Source organism: Marmota flaviventris, chromosome X (genome assembly GCF_047511675.1).
Source record: "Marmota flaviventris isolate mMarFla1 chromosome X, mMarFla1.hap1, whole genome shotgun sequence".
Lineage (NCBI taxonomy): Eukaryota > Metazoa > Chordata > Mammalia > Rodentia > Sciuridae > Marmota > Marmota flaviventris.
In genome coordinates this window covers 11,098,579-11,118,630 of record NC_092518.1, presented here as the reverse complement: position 1 = coordinate 11,118,630, position 20,052 = coordinate 11,098,579, and the positions used below count along the sequence as shown (strand labels likewise).

Here is a 20,052-nt window from a genome sequence, read left to right as displayed (position 1 = left end):
TGTCTTCAGATTCTTCTTGGCCTCTCTGTGTATCATTCCTTCTCAAGAGATGTAGGGCAGGATCCCTCTGGAATGAGAGTCTCAGACCTACTTTCACACAAGGTAACAGAGAGGCAGAGATTTTATGACCAGAAGGTCAGAGTGACCTTCTTGCTTCTGGGCCCGCCCCATCTCCTTCCATTCAGAGTACTTCTTGGCAGGGTTTTTTGAGTCTTGACAATAGCCACACTCCTTCTTAATGTTTTGTCTGTCAGTGGCAGAGATGAGCAGTTGGGAAAGAGACCTTGTGGCTTGCATAGCCTCAAATATTTATTATTTACTGATATATTTGCCAACCTCTGGTGTAGACCTGCCTGGGTGCACTTCATTTAACACACTTGAATTCAACATTTTCAGGTGCCTCCTTGCCCCATTTGTCTATCTGGATGTTCTCTTGGCACTTCCATCTCAACTTATTTAAAACTAAATTCACACCCTCTCTGACTATTCCTGTGAAGGTGTCTTATTGTCTGGAATTTCTTCTGCTGACCACCAGCGACTTTTGAAGCATGATCACCTTTGTTTCTGAGCTGTCCTATGTGTTGTAGTGGATTTAACAACATCCCTGGCCTCTAAAACTCGATGAAAATAGTAGATCTCTTCCCCTCCCTCTTACTTATGACATTCTAAAATATACGCAGACATTGTTAAATATCCCTGGGAGGCACATTTACCCCTGGTTGGACCATTAGTTCTTCTTCCCCTTTACAAATTGTGATCAGTTGTTGAGTCCTGTAGGTCTGTCTCTGGAAAGAAAGATGATGTTTGAGATTGCATTTCCATTTGTGCCACCATAGTCCCAGTGCATGGTGACTCCAGCTCTGTGTCCTCAAGCCCCTCCCTTCCTCTAGTTTCTTTCCTCTCTCGTAACTCCTAATAAGGAGGACAAGGCTCTGACAAATGCAGTGCCTTTGACACTAATTTGTTGGAGTAACTTCTCTTATTTATTGAGTGGGATACTCTAAAAATGGTAGCATGAGACTCTAGAGTTTACCTTTCGACCTCTATGCTTTAGGTCCCAAACTGTTTGTGTAACTTTGCTACTTCTTTCTCCATCTTAGCCCATGTCACTGTTCTCTACATCAAGTGCCTTTCTGTTCTTTGCCCTTTCTGTCTCTAATCTGTTCAAGTACTTCAGGATTCCCAAGAAGAGGGGAACTGATGTCAGAGAAGGCTCCTTTGAACATGGTAGCATTTTACCTGGACCCTGGAAGAAGGAAAGTCATGCACTCATTACATGTGTGTTACTGGACCCTTTACTGAGGACTCCACATGCCTGTGTAATTTACAAAGCAGGGATGCTTGTCTCAGTTTATAGAGGAGGCTGGAGTGAAGAGAGGTTAAGTAATATGCCCACAGGCACTGGTGGGGCTGGAGTAAGACCAGGCCCTTGCCTCCACTGCCTCCACCTTCATCTTCATTCACTACTCAGCCTAAGATTATCAATCTCTGCCTAGAGTTTTTTTTTTTTTGTACCAGGGATTGAACCCAGGGTCACTTAACCACTTAGCCACATCCCCAGCCCTTTTTAAATTTTTAAGAAAATTTTGAGATAGGGTCTCACTAAGTTGCTTAGGGCCTTGCTAAGTTGCTGAGGTTGCCTTTGAACTTGTGATCTTCCTGCCTCAGCCTCCCAAACTGGGATTATAGGTGTGCTGCCACCTTGCCCAGCTCTGCCCAGAGTTTTGAGTTAGAATAGTAAGGATATATTCTAGGGATCTTTCTGATTAAAAATGCCCATCATTTAGAATTAAAGCATGTATCACTGTTTGGTGTGGAAGCCTCTTAAGTCCTTCTAGCATGTGAGAGGGCAGAGAATTTCTTAAATTACTCTTTGTTTACTTTGCTCAATTACTCATTCTCTTTTAATTCACTGGGTTCCCATTATTGTCTGCAAATACTGAGAGTCCTCTTTCATCATGAAGATTTAGATTCCCATCAATGCTTTCAAATTTTATGCAGGTTGGAAAGAAAATGAGAGCCACTGTAAAACCTTACGATTTTTAAAAACTGACTGCAAGGAAATTTATTTTATGATGGAAGATTCCCCAGATGAAGCACATTCAGGGATCTCCACTGTCCTGAAATGGTTCGAAGAACAACAAAGCTTGAGATTCTTACAATGTCAGAATTTGGCCGGGTGCAGTGGCGAACACCTGTAATCCTAGTGGCTTGGGAAGCTGAGACAGGAGGATCATGAGTTTAAAGGCAGCCTCAGCAAAGGCAAGGTGCTAAGCAACTCAGTGAGACCCTGTCTCTAAATAAAATACAAAATAGGGCTGGGGATGTGGCTCAGTGGTCAAGTGCCCCTGCGTTCTGGCCCAAGCACTACCACTGTACCCCCCCTCCCCGCCCCCACAAAAGAATTTGGCTTAAAGCCAAAGTAGTGATTTTGCGTGTTGGGGATGGAGCCCAGGGCCTTGCTCGTGCTAGGCAAGTGCTTTACCACTAAGCTACCCTCCACCTTGCAGCCCCTGAGAACATTGTTTTAAAGTTACTTTATCTGACTGATAGAGGATCATCAAAATTTAAAACTTTTTAGTCTTTCCTCATATTGGTGTAGAGAATTTTTTGGATAGAGTGATTCAGAACAATGATTCATTCATTCAGATATTCTATCCCTGGCTTTTACATGATCCATTTCTGAGCTTCTATCTGTTAGCGCCACAAAAACACAATTACTGTCTGCTTTCTTTCCAAGACTATGCTATAAGATTTACCCTGACTTAAATTTAAAGCTACATTGCTTAATTTCTTCTCTAAGTGTGGATGATTTCTCTTCTTTTCTTAAAGGGATGAATTCCTGGGACAAGGAATGTACTATATACCAGACGAAACTTTCATACCTAAGTATCCTTCTAATTCAAGGAGGCTTCTTCTTACATACAGAGGATTTCTGCACCGGATTTTTCTGGGATCAGAGCTGCTATGATAGAACTATTCTGCCCTGTTTAGTATGGTGGCTACTAGCCATATGTGGCTACAGAGCACTTGAAATGTGCTCGATTAATTCTAGTGAGTTCAAATAGCCACATGCTACTAGAAACTACCATTTTGTAGGCTAAATGATAACCTTAGGAAGTAGAAATTTTTTGTTCAATCATCATTTCCTTATTGCTATACAGTACCTTTGGGTCTCTAGGGGTGACAGGAATTGGTGATTTTTATTCTGTACTAGATTTTTAGACCACTTGATAAAACATCTTATTGAAAGCTTTGAAGTTATTTTATTTTTCCCATAAAGCATTTTATTTAATTATATTCAGCTTGATACATATAGCAATTATTTTTCAAATTTGGAAATACAGCATAATAACCATGCTCTGTACTATGATAATGATAGGATTAGAGAGACATGCTCAATCTATGTGCTCCATGATCTAGGAGTACACGTAGCTTTATAGAGTTGTGATTGGTGGTGGTGGTGGTGGTGAGGAATATGGAATTTCTACCCAGATTTGGAAGTGTCACCCTTTTAATTCTTTTTATTTTAAAACAAGATTCTGGATATCTGGGAAAAGCTACTTTTCTGTTCCTATTACCTGAGGGAGAATTTGAATTCATCATATAGGGGGTTCTTATAACCTTTGATATGAAAATAGCTTAATTTTTCTTCATGATAATGTAACACATGCTCATCATGAAGGTTCACCCAATGTAGAAACATATAAGGAAGAAGAAAAGAGCTTGAACTCTTGCCACCTTGAGATGTAGCTACTGTGAACATGTTGAAAGCCTATCTTTTCATCACTCAGAGACAAGTTGGCATAGACTGAAATATGAGTACCAATTCCATTTTATGGTGTTATGATTAATACCTAACAAAGCTGTGACTAGAAAAGCAGTTGTCCTTGTTGTTTCCCAGGGGCAGCCCACTGGGTCAGCATTGTGTTTGTTTATCCCTGGGGACCCTTCCCTCAGGGACAGAGAAGACTTTACAGGAAATGGCCTGAAGCCATCTCAGAAAAAGAATGATCCTGGGTTAGCCTGCAGTCTGAGGGATACCATGGAAACAGAGCCAACACAAATCTGCAAAGGGCCTTCTAGAAGCAGGCTGACTTTGGGAAATGTACGATTCATCATGGCACTCACAAACTATCGCTTAGTTTTGCTAACACCTTCCACAGATAAAATCCTGAATTAAGTGAGATGTGCTTTATATTTAGAATTCTACTCCAGAAACGGATCATGAAAGTAACTGTGATGACAAGTTAAAAAATCATCTTAGCATTTAATGAGTTTTCTTATTCAAAGATATGAAGACCTTTCAAGCAGTTCTTATATTTGTCTGCTTCAATCACATCCTGATTGCTCTCATTTCAGATCATCCTTATTTTGTCGGTGTCCAATTCCATCCTGAGTTTTCTTCTAGGCCGATGAAGCCTTCCCCTCCATACTTGGGGCTCTTACTTGCAGCAACTGGGAACCTGAATACCTACCTGCAACAGGGATGCAAACTGTCCTCCAGGTAACCAGCTCACTACTCCTAGCAATGACCCGAGATGTGCATTTACTAGCATCTTATGTTTCTAAAATCGAATATTATCATAGCATTTTTTTTAAAGGATCAGTTTTTCACCCTTAACAAAGTTTTCTCTCCCCCAAATAATTTAATCATGTTTACAGCAATAATGTGCTAGTTCTTCAGATCATGATGACACTGGGTATTGTTTCATATATTTTTTTTTTCATTTTGATAAGTAAAAAATGACTTTCTTTTGTTGATCTTTGATTAATAATTATATATGAATATCATAGTTCTCTTGGCTCTTTGTTTTATGAAAAGATTTTCTGTTCTTTTGCTCCCTTTTCCCTTTTATATTCTTTTTCATACTGACTAGTAACTTCTTTAGTTATAAGGAAAATTAATCCTTTGTTAGATTGTATGCAGATTTTTTTCAAAATGATTTTGTTTTTCTTCTGGCTTGTTAATGGAAATTTTCATCCTTCCTAAGGCATTTTGGATAAGGACTTTATGTAGTCTCTATGTTTTTTTTTTTTTTTTTTGGTGGAACTGGGGAAAATGAACCCAGGAGTGCTTAACCACTGAGCCACATCTACAGCCCTTTTTTTAAATTTTAATTTTTAAGATAGGGTCTCACTAAGCTGTTTAGAGCCTTGCTAAGTTGCTGAGGTTGCCTTTAAACTTGTGAGCCTCCTGAGTCACTGAGATTATAAGCATACACCACCGCACCTGGCTTTATGTATGTTTTGTAAAAGTTTATGTAAAAAAAATTTGTTTTTTTGTTCTGGGGATTGAACCCAGAGGTGCTCTACCATTGAGCTACATCCCCAACCCTTTTTTATTTTTTAATTTTGAGACAGCATCTTGATAAGTTGCTGAGGCTGGCTTCCAATTTGGAATCCTCCTGCCTCAACCCCACCCCCCCAAGTCACTGGGATTACAAGCATGTGCCACCATGCCTAGCTATTTTATAAAAAATTGTGTAGTCAATTTTTTTTACTTTTCTGGTTTCTACCTTTAGGATCATGCCTAAAGTCTTTTCCTATGCAAAGACTATTTAAATAATAACCAGGATATCTTCATCTTGCACTATTATGGTTTTGATTTTTTGGTTTAAATCTATAATCTATATGGACTTTCTTTTTAGCACAGCATTCAAGGTAGGGATCTGGCTCCCCCTCAGCTCCCTATGAATTGTAAGTTGGGCAATTTAGTTTCATTGCAGAGATTTATCTTTTGTTCAATTGATGATTTTCTCTTTCATACCTGAACCTTCACTATTCTTTTCACTGTCAGAGCATTACTGTAAAGGAAGACCTCATGTACTCTATTCCTGTTGTTCAGTTTTTAAAAATGTATTTTACTATTCTTCCAGATGAACTGTACAATGATTGTTAGATCAGGTTCAAGTAAAAACTCCTGAGGGATTTTCATGAGAACTTCATTACATTTAAATATCACTTTGGGGAGAATTTATCTCTTTATTTCTTTTTATCCAAGAATAAAGTATGCCAAAAATTTAAAAGTGGAAGGAACTCAGAATATCAGAGATTAGGAAAGGTCATTACCACAACAATCCTCTGTGCAGTTTAAAAGATTGACATTGCCAGCCCTCTTCCTAGACAACAACTCTTGAGGGCTGCCTGGCTCTATACATGGGTGTATGTGTGAGATCGTGTCACAAAAGCCTGCTTATTAATGCCATTGCTTGCTGGGAGAAGCTCACAGCTCTCTAGTATTTCCTTTAGCTGTGTATTTATATGGGAATGGTTTACATATTTTGCATGATGTGCACCTTACTGAATTAACTATTGCTACTTGCATTCTTTCAAACTTTGCCCACAGAGCTGAAGTCTGGGCGTGGGGTGAAGGCACCCTGGGCTCTTCTCTGCTTCAGCCAAGTGGCTCCACACTCTTTGGCTCATGTGCTGTGGTTCTGCATGAGAGATTTCATATGAAGAAGACCTTCCTGGGTTGTCAGGATATACAGCTGATACAGCAGATTGAAAATTCCAGGGTCATATGTGTGACATGTGTCATATGTGTGCCGTGACCCTTCACAGCCAATCATCTCTGTTATTTCACGTTCTCACACTTGAAAGGGGCGGGGGTGACAGTGGAGCGAAGTAGATGGCTGGGAGAAATTATTCACTAATAACCATCTAATTGTTTGCAAGCATTAACTAATATATGGATGTTGTTTGGTGTGTGTGGGTTGCCCACCTACATGCTGTGTGTCCTGCCAATTCCTTCTTGGAGGTTCGCCGACTTCAATGGAAGCTTCTTGGCAGTTTCTGCTTGCTAGTGACTCCTGAGCAGGATGCAATATGTCTTGGAGAATCAGAATTCCAGCTGATTGCAGACTTCCTTGGTTGTAAGAGAATTCCTACGAATCAGCTACAAACTGGCTCATTCCTTAGAGGCAACTGGCATCTTATTTATCTTTGTCTCCCTGGCTCCCTAGCACAAGGGATTGTTTATTACCTGTTAAAGTAGTAAATACAGGTGTCAGGAAAGGATGGATGTTGTCTAGTCTGGTCTTGACACATTGCAGGAGGTTTCCCAACTAAGAATGGTGACTGTGAATTAATCCAGAGACAGATACCAGAGTGACTTCAGCTCCTCTCTGCCCAGCTCCATGGGATTAGTGCACTTTGAAAAGTAAATAACTGCTTTGATGGCCAGACTCTAATGTGAGCTGAGTTGGAGCTGAATTTCTTTCAGACAAGATTACTGCTTCTAATTGACCCTAGAACAAATGCTAGAATAATGACTTCCTTTCCCAGAAATTGGCTGATGATATTCAACTGTATGGCACATGGACAGCTGATATCTCTAAGATACAGAGTGTAAAAATCCTTGGCTTTCAGTAAGAATACCTGAGCTGTAACCTCTGCATTCTGCTTAGTGGAAGATATTTATCTTTGAGCACAAGGGAAGTTGTAGTAAGAATATTTTTTGGGGTATTTAGAGCTGGTGAGTTAACTTGTCAACCATTCCATTATCTCCAGAAAGACAGGAGTTATGAAGACCAGTTCTACTTGATTTTAGATGGGTAGTGGTCTGTTCAAGGACATGAAATTTTTAGGGTAGTGTTTGTTTTTTTTTTTTTTTTTTTTTTTGTGTGTGTGTGTGTGTGAGCTACTCAAAAAGTATATGCAAAATCAAACTGAGAGTCTGGTTTTTGGGGTCTCCCAAGACCACTTGCACATTGATGATTCTCAAGAAGGAATAAGAATACAGTTGAACTCACAGCTAATATTTATTACAGTGACACAGTAAATATATACAGCAGGCTCAGTAAGGGAAAAGATGGAAGTGGAGTCTGGAAACATCCATTTGCAGGTTTTCAGTGCTTTCTCCCTTCTGTGATAAGTCACACGGAGCTCACCCTCCTTCTAGCAGTGAATGCAAAATGTGCATGATATTTCTGCCCAGAGAAGTCTGTCTGTCTTTAGGGATTTTGTTGAGGACTGATCACGTAGAGGTTCTCTGCCTAGCAACCCCCAAATTCCAGACTCCTAGAAGGACAACTGTGTTCACTATAAATCACATTGTTTGTACAAACAACCTGGGCCCAGCAAAAGGATTTTAATCAGTTAGTAATGGAGCATACATTCTGAAAGGCACATGTATAGACACCAGCCGAGAACCAACCCTGTTGCCCTTTCTAAAGATGGCTGTCTCAGGCCTGCTATGCTATCTTCTTTGTACAAGTATAACTCTAAAATATACACACACACACACACACACACACACACACACACATATATATATATATATATATATAAGTTGTACTGAGACATAATACCTTTATTTTATTTATTTATTTTTATGTGGTGCTGAGGATTGAATCTAGTGCCTCGCACATGCTAGGCGAGAGCTCTACCACTGAGCCACAACTCCAGTCTTACAAGTGTAACTTATTAATTACATCATTAAACCTTTTTTTTGGGGGGGGGGTACCAGGGATTGAACCCAGCAGCACTCAACTACTGAGCTACATCCCCATTCCATTTTTTTTTTTTTTTTTAAAGACAGGGGTCTCACTAAGTTGCTGAGGCTGGCTTTGAATATGCAATCTTCCTGCCTCAGCCTTCTGAGCTGCTGGGATTACAGGTGTGTGCCACTGTACTTGGTTAGACCATTTTTAGAATGAATAAATCTATGGGAAATTGTGGTCCATTAAATAAAGCTTCTAATTCTTTGGTGATGTCTCTCCTCTCGTGTCTAAGTATAATTTGTCCCATGTATAAAAGGGTGGTCTTGCTGGTATAGTGGAGGGAGACTGTCTCGTGTAATTGTAAGAAAACAATTTAGACTAGTCTATGGTAGGAACTTAAATAGGAATGATGATGCTATTATTATTATTTTACCTTAATTCCAATTTCCTTCATCGCCTGCCTACTGCATAGCCTCCTACCTGGTCTTGTGCTTCTAGCTTTCCTCCTCCTAATCCATCTTCTGCCCTCAGAGTGATCTTCCCACATTATTTTGGAGCTTAAAACCCACCCTCAGTGTCTTCCCTGGGCATATAGGATAAATCCATGTGAAACAGCTTGTAGTCCTCTGAACTCCCCAGAGGGTTTTAATGTCTTTGCTTCTTGGCTTTTGATATGTATTTCTGAACTGCTTAGTGAGCTGGGAAGACCAATCTCTATCCTATCAGTATGCCAGCCCATGGGAATGGATAAGGTGGGGCATGGAGGTGAGAGTAGCCCTCTGTTTTTGGCAGAGTGGTCATTTCTCCCTCTGAGGCATGCTTACTCCATTTAGGCTTAGTCAGAGTAAGTTGCTGTTTTCCCCTGCATGAATTGATATTCAATGTCCACCACCATTTCAGACTTGGAATCCTCTTGCTTTTTGACTTTTTTTTGTCTGCAAGGTTGATGTTGCCTGGGGTTGTTATTATAATATATGGTGCAAATTTTTTATTTCTGTGGGGACAGTATCAACACATAGAGTAAGTACTATGCATTTGACCTCTGGCTGTATCACTTACTGGAAAATTTTGTCCAAGTTACCACTCTTCATTCTTAGGGTTGCTATGAGGAATAGTTGAGATGGTGCTTTATGAACCATTATCAAAATACTACTTTCTCCCCTTTTTGTATTTCAAGCATAAAGGAATTGAAAATTAGAAAAAAGAGCTTGCTTCTTTTTTGCTATCTTTTTAAAATATTTATTTTTTAGTTTTAGGTGGAAACAATACCTTTATTTTTATGTGGTGCTGAGGATAGAACCCAGTGCCTCACACATGTTAGGTGAGCACTCTACTATTGAGCCACAACCCCAGTCCTTTTTTGCTATCTTTTGAGCAGCTGTTTTAAACATTTTAAATCTGTTTCCCTGCTCTGTGACTAACTTCAACTCCATGCCTGGAGATTCTTTTTTTCTGATAAATTATTATTAAAGAAATCACATTTGAGTGCACCTTACCTTGGGGGTTATATAGGGCTAAAAAGACGTTCTTTATTGATGTTGATTAACTCTAGTGTTGATGATGTGGGGTCAGCCAGAGTGGAGTTCAAAGTAATACAGAATTCTGTGCTTTTAATGCCTTGCCTGGGTCGATTCTACTGTTTACTATGAAATGCAAAACTCATTCAAAGCATACTAAGTTTTTATTCCATTGCTCTTATATTTTATGGCTTCCAGGGGCCCTTTGAGAAGGAAGTAAGTATAGCAGTAACAATGCTTTGGGGAAAACTGTGTGCATGGCAACGTGTTTTAAGACATGCTTTTTCACGTGAAATGGATTCTGATAGAAAGTATTGTAGGAACTCATGCATGCTGGGAATCCTAACTATGCCATTAAAATATTTTAAATTCCAACCACCTCCTTCCGTTAATGAAGAAGTGATTTAATGGTTGCCTTGAGGTTGCATAAAAGGTGGGTTATATGAGGCATTACTATACCCTTTCTCTGGAGCCTTGGAATATGTTTTCTTATAATGGGAATTTATTAGGAGCCAGGACAGATACGCTTGACTATGACAAGCCTTTTGTCTCTCAACCACATGGAGACCATTGTGGTCAAGTTTTTTAAGTCAGGCTAGTGTCCTGAGGATAGGGATTTCCATGAGTCGCTGCTGCTGATTTTCATTTTGTCTTGAAGAAATGGTCCTGTGAGATACTTTCTTAAAAGAAGAGTTTCTACTATTTGGGGAGGGCACATGTATGCATGAGAGATATTTGCTGTGATTTTTAATTAACTATAGGTATCCAGACCTTTAAAAACACTGAGGACCATTGCATGTTGATTGTAGTTTGTTTTTTAAAATCTCATTATTCATTTCTTTGTAAATCAGCACTATCCATTAAAACTTTCTGGAATGATTGAAATGCTTAATAACTGGCATTATTAAATATTGCCATCACTAGCCACACCTGGCTATCGAGCAACTGAATAGGGCAAATGAGGAATGGAATTTTTAATATTATTTGATCTAAATTTAGATAGCCACTGTGGCTTGTAGCTACTGTATTAAACAGTTCAGGTTTAAAACCTTCCCCTTCTCAAATGTAACAAGGCACACTGAATGTGTCTGTACTTTGTGGTACTTCATAGAATTTAAATCTAATATCTGATAATTCTTCCCATTGAGAAGCTCGCTCTCTGTGTGTATGGAGATTACTCAAAAAGATGGGTTAGTTTTAAGATGGAGCTGATATATATTAAATTAAGTGAAAATTCACCCAGATAAATTTAGCTTATGACTTCTTTTAAGTTTGTTCTGTGTGCCTCATGCATGCCAGGCAAATGCTCTGCCATTGAGCTACAGAACAGTAGTTCTGTTCTTGAGTGTCATGGCTTATCTCTCAACCTATACAAAAGAAAATTGGTGAACCCAGTCATTAGCATTGCAGATGCATAAACTCAAGCTAAGCCTCATTTTGTCATATCAGTTTGGGCCATTTCGATGTATTAGCAGAGTTCAGGGCAGACACCCTTCGGATAGAATCAAGACCCAGTATATTCAAAACAGACCCACACAAGTCCACTGGCTAATGTGGGTAGGGAATTACACTTGGTACCAGAAACAATTCTGAAAAACATGCACTTAACAGTTTTCAACTGATTCTTTATATTTCACGAGTTTTGCAGGTGATATCAGTATGAATATGTAACCCTCATAAATAGTAGCAACTTATGTTTTTATGTAACTTTCAGAGCAAGTTTATGTATATTCTGTTTTGGCCCTCATAACATTGTGGTGAAGTTGTAATTTATTATTGCCACGTTTTCTTGGGTCTCAGGAGTCAAGTGACCTTGTCCAAAGATACATGGTTAATACATAATACTTATTTATGTAAATAAATAAATACTATTAATAGTGTGAGGGGGAATATGAGAGGAAAAATGTGAGCCCACCCTACTCCTTTCAGGGCTTAGAAATAGGGAAGGAAGTGTGTGTACCATGTGATACCTGAGGAAATGGAGGTCCCTTGGTCCTTGGCCCCTTCTCACTTGTAGTGTCAGGTGACATGCCCTGGTGGGCTTGGCTGCCCCATTGCAGCCCAACTTAGAGATGAATTTGTGGCCTGGGTTAGTATGATGGGAATTCTAGCCCCATCTCAAACAAGTTGTGTGCTAGGTAGGTCACTTGAACACCCTTGACCTTCATTTCTTCTCCTATAGGGAGTTGAGTACAACTTCTGAATTCCCTTCCTTTGCTAATTCTCTGACAACAAAATGAAGCATGGAACCAGCAAGGATTGAGCATTTGAGTAGGGAGAGGTTATATCCAATTTTTGGCCAAGTTTTTAAAGAATATTTATTTTTTAATAAATTTATTTTTTTCCTTTTAAATGATTATTTCTGTGTGACAGAAATGATTTTTCCTGAACTAAAGTCTAACTAGGTGGCATTTTCTACTTTATTGAATTTAAGGATATATTTTTATATGCTTATTTAACATATCTTGTTTTTTCTGCCAACAATTTCTTTTTCTTTTTGGTACTGGGGATTGAACCCAGGGGCTCTTTACCACTGAGCTCCACATCCTCAGCACTTTTTACTTTTTATTTTGAGATAAGGTCTCACTAAGTTTCTCAGGCTGGCCTTGAATTTGAGATCCTTTTGCCTCAGCCTCCAGGGTAGCTAGGATTACAGGTGTGTGCCACCAACTCTGGGTTTTTATACCTCTTCTTAATCTTCTATCTCCTCTCCCTGCTGTAGTGCCCCAGTACCTCTGCTGTTTGTCCAAAAGTCAGGGAGGACAGTGAGAATGAAAACCAGAAAAGATAGATGGTCTTTTATGATTTGGTTTATCTATTTATTGATTTTCACTCAATAGGTAGAGAATAAACTCTTTGTTTTCTAGCCCGTCAACACAGAGTTTCTCCAACTGTTCCATTTAAGAAAAAGGCAGGTGGTGGTGGTGATTTCACCTGTTATGAAATTCAGACATTGTTACTACTCAGCAAAAGCTTGGCCAAGGTTAGGGATGGGTCACGCATGGAACGCTTCCTGGCAGTGTGTCTCCACAGATCAGTAGAACTCTAGTGGAGTTCATCGATGTGCTGATTTATTTTAAACCAAGCAAAAGGAAACCCAAACAGAGCCCATGGCTCAGAGCAAAAGTTCAATTGCAGAGGTAACTGACGGTGAAGGTGTATTTCTAAGGGAACCCAGCATGGTGACAGGTGTCAATAATCGGTCCTATTCTGAAGGCTATATGTGACTCAAAACCTTGGATTAATGAGAATGTTTGTTGGAATGGAAAACTTTCATGCTGCTGACATATAAATCATTGTGAAAATATGATCTGAAGTGGATAAGATTTCAAGGTGAGTTTAGAGAGTGCATTAGCACTCTGGTGCACTGCTGGTGTTCCCTGGGTCTTGAGCCAACATGCATGTCTAGTCCTAATGACCACCAAGTTCAAGCTCCCTGTGGAATGTGCTGACCATAGATGACAGGTTCCCATGTAATGAGGAGCTGCTGTTATCTCAAGCACAGAGGCAAGCAGAATTCTGTATCTAAGGAGGAGCCATAGTTCTTAAACAGAGGCAAAAGCCAACCTGCAGCTGACTAACAGAATCAGGGACACACAGCTGTGTTTACTGTTCTCTAATCCTTTCACATGGCCAGTGAGGAGGAAAAACCATCTTTTCCTCTAACCATCTTAGTTTCTGGCTGAGGCCCCTATAACAAAAGATAGATCAACAACAGAAAAGCACACACGTTTATTTGTGTTTTATGTGACATGGAGTCTTTATAAGGAAATGAAGACCCAAACAAACAGATAAACACTAGTGTTTTTTTCTTTTGGTACTGGGGATTGAACCCAGGGGCACTCGACCATTGAGCCACATCCCCAGCCCTTTTTTATATTTTATTTAGAGACAGGGTCTCGCTGAGTTGCTTAGGGCCTTGCTAAGTTGATGAGGTTGGCTTTGAACTTGCTATCCTCCTGCCTCAGCCTCCCCAGCCACTGAGATTACAGGCATGCACCACCGTGCTCAGCAACCCTAGTGTTTTCTATAGCAGGTAATGAAGAGTGGGGAGTCATGGAGAAATAGAATAGAGCAGTGAGTATAGTGTCATGGTAATGAACCAGGGGAAACTTAGCAAGGTCATTTTATTCAGATTATTCTTCTCTGTGTCTCAGTGTTTTCTGAGAGAAGAATACTCCTTTCCATTGGGGTTTAGGGAGACTACCTCTCAACTGAGGTTCTTATTATCTGCTTCAGGGCCAGAGGGCAGGGGAAGGTCCAGGAGACCTTCTAGCACATACTGTCTCTCAGCATCCTATGGCTTAATATTGTCACTCTGCTGAGGTGCTGTATTCTGGAGTAGTGTGTCCTGGACTCCCTTCATTGCCTAAAGAAACAGTTGTCATCAGAAGGGCAAAAAGTGAAAGAGCTCTAAATAGCCATGTAATATTTTGTGCACTTGAGAAAATTGTGGTCAGTCGGAATAGGTCTAAATGTGGCTCAAACTCAGATGGACTGAGCTTTATTTAGCCCTTAGTTGGACAAGAGTAGATTCACAGAGAATAAAAGGGTGCATCAACTCAGGCTTTTATTTAAATCAATTTACTAATAGAACACCTCCAGTAGACAGCAAACAATAGGTAAGGTTGGCAGGTGGGAAATCAAGGCTTTTGTTGAAATATACAAGTGATCAGTGGTCTTCAGAAAATTATAGATTTCAACTTAAATTGAAATGCTTTTCTAAATTTTCTGAAGAAGTAACTTCCAATTTTCAATGAAAGCACGCCATCAATTTCTCTGGCCAAAGAAGTCAGCTGTTACTTGTGGTTGGACTGACCTCTTTCTGTAGTGACTAGAACGTGATAATAGAATATTTCCTAATATTTTCTCTGAGTAGAGGTTAATTATGGAACATGTTTGGAATGGAAAATTGAATCATTGCCTAGGTTTTTGTTTGTTTGTTTGTTTGTGTTTTATGCCTTGTTAAATTAGTTCCTCTTTTGATCTAGTGATAGATACAGTGATGCCAGCGATGACAGCTTTTCAGAGCCAAGGATAGCTGAGTTGGAAATCAGCTGAAGCTAATACATGTCCCGGAATAACGGGGACTGCCTAAAAGGGTAAGATGGAATCTTTGAGTGTTTTTGTCTTATAAGCTTATGGGAGTGCTATAGGACTTGTGTCTCAGGATCCTTCTCCCTTGGGATGCTCCTATTTGACCGGTACAGTTAGTAGGATAGACTGAACCCAAATGGAATGCATCTGAGGTCAACAATTTACAGGTACACCTATAAATGGGTACCTGAAGGATGGAGGGCGTAGAGTTATAAATGGTCTAGGTTTAGAGTTGACAGTTTTTTTTTTTTTTTCCTGTAAGGCCAGTCCAGATAGTAAGTCTCTTAGGATTTGTGGATCTTTTTTTTTTTTTTAATTCTTTTTTTTTTAAATTTTTTATTGTTGGCTGTTCAAAACATTACATAGTTCTTGATATATCATATTTCACACTTTGATTCAAGTGGGTTATGAGCTCCCATTTTTACCCCATATACAGATTGCAGAATCACATCAGTTACACATCCATTGATTTACATATTGCCATACTAGTGTCTGTTGTGTTCTGCTGCCTTTCCTATCCTCTACTATCCCCCCTCCCCTCCCCTCCCCTCCCCTCCCCTCTTCTCTCTCTGCCCCCTCTACTGACATTCATTTGTCCCCCTTGTATTATTTTTCCCTTTCCCCTCACTTCCTCTTGTATGTACTTTTGTATAACTCTGAGGGTCTCCTTCCATTTCCATGCAATTTCCCTTCTCTCTCCCTTTCCCTCCCACCTCTCATCCCTGTTTAATATTAATCTTCTTCTCATGCTCTTTGACCCTACTCTGTTCTTAGTTACTCTCCTTATATCAAAGAAGACATTTGGCATTTGTTTTTTAGGGATTGGCTAGCTTCTCTTAGCATAATCTGCTCTAATGCCATCCATTTCCCTGTAAATTCTATGATTTTGTCATTTTTTAATGCAGAGTAATACTCCATTGTGTATAAATGCCACATTTTTTTTATCCATTCATCTATTGAAGGGCATCTAGGTTGGTTCCACAGTCTTGCTATTGTGAATTGTGCTGCTATGAACATTGATGTAGCAGTGTCCCTGTAGCATGCTCTTTTTAGGTCTTTAGGGAATAGACTGAGAAGGGGAATAGCTGGGTCAAATGGTGGCTCCATTCCCAGCTTTCCAAGAAAGGATTTGTGGATCTTATAGTCTCTGTCACAACTACTCAATTCTGCCATTGTAGTAGGAATCCAGCCACAGGCAATACAGAAATAAATGCACATGGCTGTGTGCTAATAAAACTTTATTTACAAAAATCATTTTGCTGACTCTTAGTCAGGGCCACTCCTCCCAAAGCATATTTTCTTGGATTTGTATAAAATAAAATAGCATTTTATTTCTTTGTAGGGAAGTGCCAGAGATAGGTTTGGTGTCCAAGGGCAGCTTATTTTCCCCGTGGCTCTATTATGCATTATGAGAGAGGATAGCTGCCAGGATAGCATTATTAAATTTATATTCAGAGGTGGATATGGTTTGGGAGTACCCTAGGGGTTATGGCTGGCCTCAAATTGGATAAGCTTCTCTTTAGTAGGGACAATAGCTTTTGGAAAACTTGTCATGAGTTTATTGTTCTAGTGTGAGCTCCCTTCATATTTGTATGAGGGGCAGACTATGGATGTTCATTGGGGGGAGGAAGCTAAACTGTATCCATTTAGGTTTGCTTCAAATGTGTTGGCTTTTAGGAGCAAGTTAAAATGGTGTAAAGACGATCTAGAGGTATTTTAAGGACATGTATTATTTTATTTTGATGTGGCTAATACTTGTGTTTTTTTTTTTTAAGCCTCTGAAGTAGTTGTAGTGAAGATGAAGGAATTATCTGAAGAAATCACCACACTCATAAAGAATCGCTTTGTTCTCCAAATATGGGATATAAAGGCTCAAAGGGAATTTGGCAATGCTTACTTCCATGAACCAGAATCAAAGGGGGTAATTTTCTTCTCCTTCCATAGGTGGCCTTTGGTATTCACAAATTTCCATAGTTAATTAAACTTTCCCTAGCAACAATAATGGGGGAGAAAGTATGTCTGTGTTTTGTCCAGTGCAACATGATGTCAAGGTGGTGAGCAGGGATCCAGGTAATTGGGCCTTCCTGGTGTTATGTGGCAGGGCACATGCCGTAATTAATTTTGAGTAAAAAATGATTTGTTTTGTTACCTGGAACTCATCCTCAGGTTCATGTGTGGATGAAGATTATTTCAATTTCTCACCCTGCTTATTTCCAGTTAAAAGTGAAATTTAGCAGGTTGAAGACTTGGAGTGGCAAATAAGGGTCTCACCTTAGACACAATATCCAAAAAACTCAGGAATCAAGATCAGTAATATATACAAATTTTTAAATTGAGGTAAAATTCACATAACATAGAATTAACCATTTAAAAGTGAATGATACAGTAGCATGCACCGATGTGCAACCACCACCTTTATCTAGCTCCAAACATTGTCAATAATCCATAATAAATCCCTGTACCCATGAGCAGCTCCTCCTCATCCCCCCTCTTCGTATCCCCTGGCAATCACAAATCTCTCTTTGATTTGTATAAATTTTCCTATCCTGTATTTCCTATCCATATATTTCATACATGTGGAATCATATAGCGTGTGACCTTTTGTGACTGATTTCTTTCATATATTGTAATGTTGGTGAGGCTTGTCCATGTTGTAGCATGTATCAGAACTTCATTTCTTTTTATGGCTGAATAAAATTCCACTGTATATTTCTACCACAATTTATTGATTCATTTGTTGATGGACATTTGGCTTTGGGCTATTGTGAATAATGCTGCTATGAACATTCACTTGCATATACATTTTGGAACACCTGTTTTTTTTTTTTTTGTACCAGGGGTTGAACTAAGGGGCATTCTGAGTCACATCCCCAGTCCTTTTTTTATATGTTATTTAGATTTAGAGACAGGGTCTCACTGAGTTGCTTAGGGCCTCACTAAGTCGCTGAGGCTGGCTTTGACCTCAAGATTTTCCTGCATTAGCCTCCCAAGCCACTGGGATTACAGGCCTGAGCCACTGTGCCTGGTTGTTTTTTAATTCTTGGGGGTTTATACCAGGAATCACTGTGTTATATGGTATTTCTGTTTAACTTTTGAGGAACAATCACTAATCTTTTCATGCAATATTTTTTAAAAATCAAAATCAATTTAAAAAATTAGGGCTAGCTATAGAGTGCTTGCCCAGCATGTCCAAGGCCTTGGATTTGATACTCGGCACTGAAGGAAAAAAAATCCACAGTGAACAAAATATCAAATTTTAAAATAATTGAAAAATATAAAAATATAAAAACAGTCCTGCACATTTCTCACTTCCTTCGGTCCTGGCCCTGATACACAACATTCTCATCTAGTATACTTCCTGTTTTTACATTTTAACTTTCTAATAGTAATTTAAATATTTTAACTGCTCTATTATTTTCTTTTTTTGGTAGGTTTTTTTGTTGGCCTTTCAATTTTTTTTTAATACTACAAGATGTTACAGCATTATTTTGTAAGACGTTACAGGAAATTCATCTACCAAATACATGCAGAAATGAAATGAACAATTGTGGTAAACAAAAAAGAGCTTCAGGGCCCCATTCGTGAAAATTACAGCTCAAAGATCATAAGGGGTTCCGAATGAAAAGCCCAGGTTAAAAGCTGGAATAGGTCTCATAGAGAGAGGGATAGAAACACAGAGGGGGATACTTTTAATATCACAAAGGGGTAGTCTGACTTAAATGGAAGTTTTCAATTTTAATGATTAGGACTTCTAAAGTCACTTATAACAAAGTGCTTTTGCTTTGGACCAATGGTGTATGTAAATAGGACCAGAACAGAGAGCACTTACAAAACAATAAGCTAGCCTCTTTGTTGTTGGTACATGAGGTTTTTCTCTTTTGGACACTCTCCTTGAACTTTGATTCTAGCGAAGCACAGAACAGTCGTGGCATGGCTGCTTAGAATACCAGAGCAACTGAGGGACAAGAGCTCCTAGGAAGTCACTATGAATCATTCATTCAACAAATTTGTCTTAAGCCCCCAGCATGAGCCAGGCATGGTGTCAGGTACAGGATATAGAGGGAGTCACTTACCTCTTGCACTTGCCTGTCTCTTGGGGCAGGCAGGTTTTAAATCTATAGAGAAATAAGTACATAATTATAATTGTATGTTCAGGGAGCTGAGGGTGTCAAAGAACAAGAACAAAAGGGCTTGTGAGAGAGAGAATAAAATGGGGTCCTGTGACAAGCCGGAGAGTCAAGGAAGGCTATTTGGGCAAAGTGAGTAAATAGTTTACCCAGATGTGTGCCTGGCCACATAGTGTTTCAAGATGGTGGACCCAGACCTAGGAGACCTAGTGGGGATGGCTTTCCCTGATGATGCAGTTGGTTGGATGGTGATACTGTTTTAGTGACCGTGTTGTCATCCACTTGCTGTCAGCCTCAGCCTATACTTCATTTGGATTGAATTATAGTTTGGATTGAAGCTGAAGAGATTTTAAAATTTTTTTCTTCATAAGCCATCTAGTGCCAATCTTTTTTGGGGGGGGAATATGGGGATTGAACTCAGGGGCGCTTGACCACTGAGCCTCATCCCCAGCCCTATTTTGTATTTTATTTAGAGACAGGGTTTCACTGAGTGGTTTAGTGCCTCACTTTTGCTGAGGCTGGCTTTGAACTTGCAATTCTCCTGCCTCAGCCTCCTGAGCTGCTGGGATGACAGGCGTGTGCCACTGTGCCTGGCTTAGCACCAATCTTTTTTTTTTTTTTTTTTAAAGAGAGGAGAGAGAGAGAGAGAGAATTTTTAATATTTATTTTTTAGTTATTGGCGGACATAACATCTTTGTATGTGGTGCTGAGGATGGAACCCGGGCCGCACGCATGGCAGGCGAGCGCGCTACCGCTTGAGCCACATCCCCAGCCCCAGCACCAATCTTAATGATCACTTTTGCTACTTTATTTCTTACTTTGCACTGGTTTTTTTTTTTAAATAGGTCCTAGTTCCATGCAGAT

At 39.5% G+C, this 20,052-nt stretch overlaps 1 protein-coding gene across 6 annotated transcripts in view; it reads left to right on the top strand.

Annotated features, from left to right (window-relative positions):
• Ctps2 (CTP synthase 2) overlaps window positions 1-17,782 on the top strand; it is a 100,542-nt gene extending 82,760 nt beyond the window's left edge. For all 6 annotated transcript variants that reach the window (XM_071606268.1, XM_027927425.2, XM_071606266.1 and 3 more), the window contains 3 exons: window positions 4,363-4,507; window positions 14,956-15,066; window positions 16,837-17,782. In XM_071606268.1, the coding sequence (XP_071462369.1) occupies window positions 4,363-4,507; window positions 14,956-15,025 (215 nt within the window). In that variant the 3' untranslated portion in view covers window positions 15,026-15,066; window positions 16,837-17,782. The remainder of the gene's footprint in view (window positions 1-4,362; window positions 4,508-14,955; window positions 15,067-16,836) is intronic.
• The last annotated feature ends 2,270 nt before the right edge of the window (window positions 17,783-20,052 follow it).